Source organism: Anneissia japonica, unplaced genomic scaffold (assembly GCF_011630105.1).
Source record: "Anneissia japonica isolate Jap-2015-1 unplaced genomic scaffold, ASM1163010v1 scaffold285010_len649756_cov215, whole genome shotgun sequence".
In the NCBI taxonomy this organism is placed as follows: domain Eukaryota; kingdom Metazoa; phylum Echinodermata; class Crinoidea; order Comatulida; family Comatulidae; genus Anneissia; species Anneissia japonica.
In genome coordinates, this window is record NW_022699253.1 from 406341 (window position 1) to 413101 (window position 6761).

Genomic DNA, 6761 nt, shown 5'->3' on the forward strand with positions numbered 1-6761 from the left:
CAAGCGCGTAACAGGGGTCTTGGGTCAGAGTGGGTATTTATTTTCCCGGTTAGTAATTTTAGGAACTTTCAGAGGATGCATTTGTCAAGGGGTGGGGAAAGATTTCCAAAGATGGATATTTTCCCCTCCCCCCCCCCCGGTGTTTTTAATTCTAATTTCGTTGGAATTGATCAAAATTCCCTAAAATGTGCAATTTTAGACTAAAATGGCCCATGCACGAAATTTGAGGTTTTTGGGCACTTTAGATATTTTCCCCTTGTCCCCCAGTGGTTACACCATCGGGCAGCATAGATCAAAGGAGGCAAATATGGGTAAGCATTCAAATATAGCATGGATATGCGTTTGCCATGACCTTGTACGATCAGCTTCGATAAGCTTGCGAGTAACTCCAAGCATTTCCTGATAGTTAAGCCACAGTTTGCTTGATTTTGACCTATTAGATAATTCACACATTTTAGAATTCAGAGCATCGACGATCTTGTTAAGGCAGTTTGATTTCAATAATGTGTCTAAAGCTAGATGCTGATTGGCTAAAGTGTTTGATTCATTTCCCTTGTTTGACCGTGATCTTTTCTCTTTTTTTTTTGAAATTAAAAGGATTTTTTATTATATTAACTTAATTATGCATATCACCTAAAAAAATAAACTTGCATTTAATATAAAAATAACATTACGTCATTATTGACATAATGACGTCATTTTGACATAATGACGTCATTGTGTATGTTATGATGTCACTTAAAATACTTCAGACACCTTCAAGACATTATGCACTTAGCAAAATATGCAGTATTTTTAGTAATATTTACATTCAAAATGGTAGATTATTGTTGAATTCCACATTTATGAGTAGATTTTACTCATTTTTACACATTTGGCGGCCATCTTTGTTTTACCTCATATTTTGAACCTTTCTGGTGGTCCGATTTTTGCCAACTTTTGATATGTTATTCCCCACATGTTATTGTACATAAAACCATCATAAAACCTTTTCTTGCAATTTTTTTGGGGTAAGTGCATTTTCTTCGTATTTTGACTCTACTATTAAGGAAATCAGGAAGCTCGGCTGCAGCAATTGTGACCAACTCACATGTGCGACTATACTCAATGAGGTTCTGCAAAGTATATAAATCATCATCATTAGTCTTCATCATCACCATTATCATTACCATCTTCATCGTCGTTGGTGTTTAATGATGTTAGTGGTCGCTTCTGATAAGCCCTCTCTCATAAAAGAAGCTTTAAATTGAGAAGTATTTATTTTAAAATAAATTTAATCTGCGTCGCCCATGAGCCAAGGTGTTATGTTCAACTACTTAGTGTATTTGGCAAATAACACAAGATGTGCTTAATATGGTACAAAAACTAAAATGCATTAAAGATATAATGATAATGTATATACAGTATTGTAATGGTAAATCATAAACATGATATAATACTTAATCTAAACAATTAAAATATATTATTGAAAGAAGCTATTACAATAATTTAATTATTTAGCATTATTTGCTATTAGGACAATATACAATTTAATAAACCCTGAATAAAATATGAAATCTAAAAGAGTAGTAAGATACTTTGAATTACAATAAAGTCCTAGATAATTAGTTATTACAAATAATTTAAATGTTTTAAATGTAAAACGGTAAAACGTAAAATCCAACGACAAACATATATTTTACAACAATTTGTACGGTACATTTAAAAGAACCTAAATCTTAATAGCTTTCGTGTAGTCATCAGCCTGTACTAATTACATCATTTAACGTCCGTTCAAATATACAATTTTCTTTTGTATAATGTTTCAATTGAAAGGCAAGAACTTATTCAAGTATACAAATCAGACAAGTTTTTTACTTCTTAACGAATGTTCGTTGTAATGTATGTTTAAATTGTACCTATTATGATAGACGTACTTGTTTATGATATCTGTGACGGACAGAGAGAGGCAAAAAGACTCCTCCTGTCCTTCCTCGGCAACAACCAAAGAATTATTGTTAACTGACAGTCAAGCGAAGAGCTTCCTGATTACTAATTATTTTTAACTAAAAATATAGCCTGATTAATGAACAATTCTCGTGGTTTATGCCGACCGTTTATGCACATGAGTTGCGGGACCGGTCTTCTAAATACGATATATACAAGAAATAAACTAATGATTTAATTTGACGTCATCGCATTGATGGACATTCAAAAATATTAAGTTTATATAATAGGTAAAATTTCTAGGTAGTAATTAATGTATTGTTTAAATGTTGAATTCAAATAACTGTTCGTTTTTAAACGTTATATATGTTGTCTTTTGTATGAGTTTCTTCAACGTTCTGTTTTCCGTCGGTGTCGTGCTCAAGCTGTGAACTGATGTTGAAGACACCTTCTGTAGATTGCGCGTCTGCAGGGCCTGCGATGTTGTCCGTAGATTTTGCGTCCTCGTGGGTTACCGTACCTTCGACATTGTCAAGGCTATATGTTTTGTCGCTTTTGACTGTATAAATGACGAAAATGAGTACCACTGCTAGAAATACTACTATGCACGCTGCGACAATTGCGATCACAGCTTCGGTAGTAAGTTGCGCCTCTGGCACAGGGATAGAAGGTTTGGTAGGGCCATCAGTGATTTCCTTTGTTGGTTCTATTGACGGCACAGGTGTACCGCTCGACAAGATCAGAAACAGAGAGGCAACGCTCGACATATCTAATGCCGCATACGATGCCATACATTCTACAATAGTACCGTTATCTTCTTCTTGGAAATCAAGAATATGTAAAATTCTCATATTGTCCTCAGTATAGTAACGCTTTTGAAGAAGAACATTGAAACTGATTGTCCATGAGTATGTCAGTGGCTGTTGGCCTACCGCATCACAGATAAAGGTAACGTTCGAACCGTTTTCAATCCTGCCAATTTGGATTAGGCGTGCATCGGGCGGCTGTGGAAACGGCACGACTTCACACGACTTCTCAACTGAAAGAAATTCACTGAACGCCTCACAAGTAAATACCAAATTTTCGTCCGTGGCCTGAAGCGTCCATGCGATGATGGAATTAGTAGTTTGTTGGTCAAACGAAAGAGTTTCTGTCGCTCTCATCCATGTTATATCTGGAGAAGGGTTCCACCCACTGGACGAACACTGGAGGTTAATTTGATCACCTGGTCTTGGTGCCCTCGTCCTTCCAAAATAATCTATGCTACATTCAGGGCGTGGCAACAGTACGGTCAGCTTCGCCCTGGCTAAATTTCTAAAGGGCTCATTTGATTGTTCTATGTACCCACATTGGTACTCACCATTATCGATAGACTGTAAGTCAGTGATCTGTAAAGTATATTCAGATACCGTGTCACCATTTCTAGCGATTAAGTCTTGAATAATAATGCTGTAGCGATTTCGCTTGTTGATGTCCGTAGTAAAAACGATCGACCCTATAGTGAGGTACGAGTTCGATTCTAAATGGTACCAGACAATATTCTCGTCTGATAAGATTTCCCGCACTCGGCATGATAAACGAATCGTTTCACCAGCAACTGCATCAAAATCTCGCGGTCCTTCCACAAGGACAAGACACCACGACCTCTGTAATACAGCAATTATTACCACCAGGTAGAAAGTAACTCTCATGTTTATAGTTTCAAAGTTTATTCGTGCTAGCGATGCTCCCGAACCACAAATGAGAGATGTTTTGCCTGTAATATAATTTTCTCGTTAAAAAATATTTGTGCTGATCTCCAAGCTGTTATGAAAACAAAAGTGGTGGATTATGATAAGATTCTGAGCACTGACACTTCACCTTCGAAATGCATAGTTACCGTATTCTACTGGTCGTCACACGCCACTGCGTGAACGAAAGCTCCTGATATTTATATAAAGTCTGTAAAAATGCTGCCTTTCATTATTTATTTCTGTATATTAATCTCTGTTGAAGAAAAGATCGCTGACCGGAACTGAATAAAAGTAATTAGCTCTAAGATTCTATTGGCTACAAAATGTAAAGCATTATTCTACGTTTAGGAAATTCTAAAAATTAGTCACCAGTAGGCCTAATAATAGTCTTTTTTCCATTTCTATTATGGTTTATAATTGTCTATAATGTTATGTTATAATGATGACACGTACATGATGCTATCAACCATGATCTAATTTAAAGAAAGCTCTCGTACTGCCAGTAATAATTTATATATGTCTATTTCAGTAATTATTTAATATTTTGATATTCTTAATGACTAATGCATCTGCAGTCATTTTTTTTTTATTTAATTAAAATTCTTGATGTTTTATCTTTAAACTTAAATGATAAATTTGTAAATTTAATTGATGTATGTGTCTCTGTGATTGTCACTTGTTTTAAAATTTATTTATAATAATAATTGCCGACTTATATAGCGCATATTGTAGAGACCTCTGTGCGCTTACATTATGACGTTTTATCTTTTATAATTATTATTAGCTTGTTTTGTCTTGGGTGTCTTTTAATAACAACTTTGTTTCGCAATTCAGCTCTGTGCTACTAGTAAACAATTTTATGTATACTAGTATATTTTTGAATTTGAATGAATAAAAAATACCTGAATATAATAATAATAAGTGTATTACAGTCAAGATATTAAAAGAAGAAAAGTACTAGCTTCTGCATATAACAAAATGAAAAACGTATTCGAAAGCAGAAAATTAACAAGCTGAGATTATTTAATGCGTTTGTAGGAAGAATACTAATTTTCTTTACAATAGCGAACTCTGCACTGTAAAAACAGCGTAGAGAATTTAAACACAAAACTCCACGCAATGTTGTATCGTCTTTGGTGACACGTTTAAAATCTAAACATGTTTAGACATATCTTAATGTATTTAGGATATTGACGTGTTTAGCATTAAATGTGCTTAGGTATTTGACATCATGATGTCAAATACCTAAGCACATTTAATGCTAATCATCAGAAGCCTAAACACATTAGGCCTGACCTAAACACGTTTAGCTTTTAAACGTGTCACCAAAGACGGGACAACATTGCGTGGAGCTTTGTGTTTATAATGCTTCACAATTTGTTTACAGTGTGGGTACTCGAACAAAATATTGATGCATTTCAAGGGAGAATAAGGAAAATGTTAAGTATCGGATGGTCAGTCAGTAACTTCGAGTTATATCAAATCACTAAACAGAATAAGTGGAGTTACAATTAAAGGACGTCGGTTAAATGGTATGGACACTTGAAAAGACTACCCTTAAAAATGGCGATAAAAAAATTACAGAGAAAAATAAGACGACCAAAAGGAAATTTAACATGGATCGTGAAAGTTGAAAAAGAAATCGAACACGCAATAGAAAAACACAAACCCATCCTGCCCATGACAAAAGCAATTGTCCCGAAATAGTAGAGAGCGTTATGTTGCATGAAGGAAGACGTTACTAAATGATGATGATGATGATGATGATCACATGGGCGTCGATCAGTGGGGACAGGGAACACACGTTCCCCCACTTTTCAAAGTAGGGGGACATCACATCAATTGTCCCTCCCACTTTTCAAAGCGAGTGGAAAGAAGAACAACATTTACGAATGGCTATTTTGAATTTCGTCTGTTCACTTGTACTCTCTTCCAAGTACGGTATGTATTTCCGGACCAAAACAGAGAAAAAACGCAATTGTTTGTACATTTCGTATCCATTTCAGTAACGACTCCATCGATTTTATGGGTGCAACGGTTATCAGAGGCTAAATTAATTGTGACAACAATGTACTGTACGTTGTCAAAATTTAAAGCCTATTAGACCAACATTTTTTCAAATTAAAAAGTGTACAATTTTTACTATAAATGATTTATTTCTTTTGTATATTATTATGACCATACTAGTGTTCGATATTATCTGCATACATAGATTCCTGTTCTTCCTAATTTCAAAAAAGTATAGGCCTAGTTAGTCAATTGCATTTTATATAGCCTTTATTAAACAGTAATTATACAGCGATTATATCGATCTATTTTGACTTGTGTAAGTAGTGATACCACAAGTTTACGAACTCCAACGTTACGTTGACGCAATATCGCTATGTCGAGGTCATGATAATTATAAATTAAGTAAAATAACATTTATGTTGGTGAAAAAATGCTAACTATTATGTTTTGAGTGCTTCCTATCTCACTATTTCTGTTTGATCGTAATTAGACGGTAGTATTTTCACTTACAATAGTTCAGTCGAAATACTACTTGCACAAAAGTGAAATTCAAAGAGAGGAGAAAAGGAAAATCCTCTTGATTAAAAGTACTTTAAATGCAAAGAGGCTAAATTAGTGTGACTGCTTTAAGTATATCTTACTTGTTTTTCATGGTTCGAATACGTCACAAACTAATCTGTAGAAGATAATAAATCATTATTTTTATAAATGTATAAACAAAAATAAACAAAATATATAAGAGGGCATGAGATTTTTAAAAACATTTTTTTATGATGAGTATTTCAGTGGTAGATTCAAGGGAGTCAGCCGGCTGAGAGTGCCATTTCCGGCCAATTAGAGGTGCTATAATTATAAATTTGCTTACTTTAGCCCCAACAATGGGTCTTAGGTGGTCTACACTCCATCAGTAAAAGTCCCTCCATGCACCCCCCCCCCCTTTTATTTCGAATTCCTGGATCCGTAGTGTGGAAATAAATGTTAATTACTTTCCTTAAAATCAAGAGATACGACTTATAAAAGGCTATACACGCCAGAGCTTCAAGGGCCTTCGCGCCCTTGACCTCATTCTACGGCCGAAGACTTCATTATTTT

The 6761-nt window shown here is 34.8% G+C and overlaps 1 protein-coding gene across 1 annotated transcript; it reads right to left on the reverse strand.

The window, feature by feature from the left end:
* Nucleotides 1–1256: 1256 nt before the first annotated feature.
* On the reverse strand, nucleotides 1257–4068 carry LOC117102924 (cell adhesion molecule 2-like). The gene has a single exon (XM_033243380.1). It carries the CDS (start codon nucleotides 3615–3617, stop codon nucleotides 2280–2282), a length of 1338 nt encoding a protein of 445 aa, XP_033099271.1. The 5' UTR covers nucleotides 3618–4068; the 3' UTR covers nucleotides 1257–2279.
* Between the last annotated feature and the right edge of the window lie 2693 nt (nucleotides 4069–6761).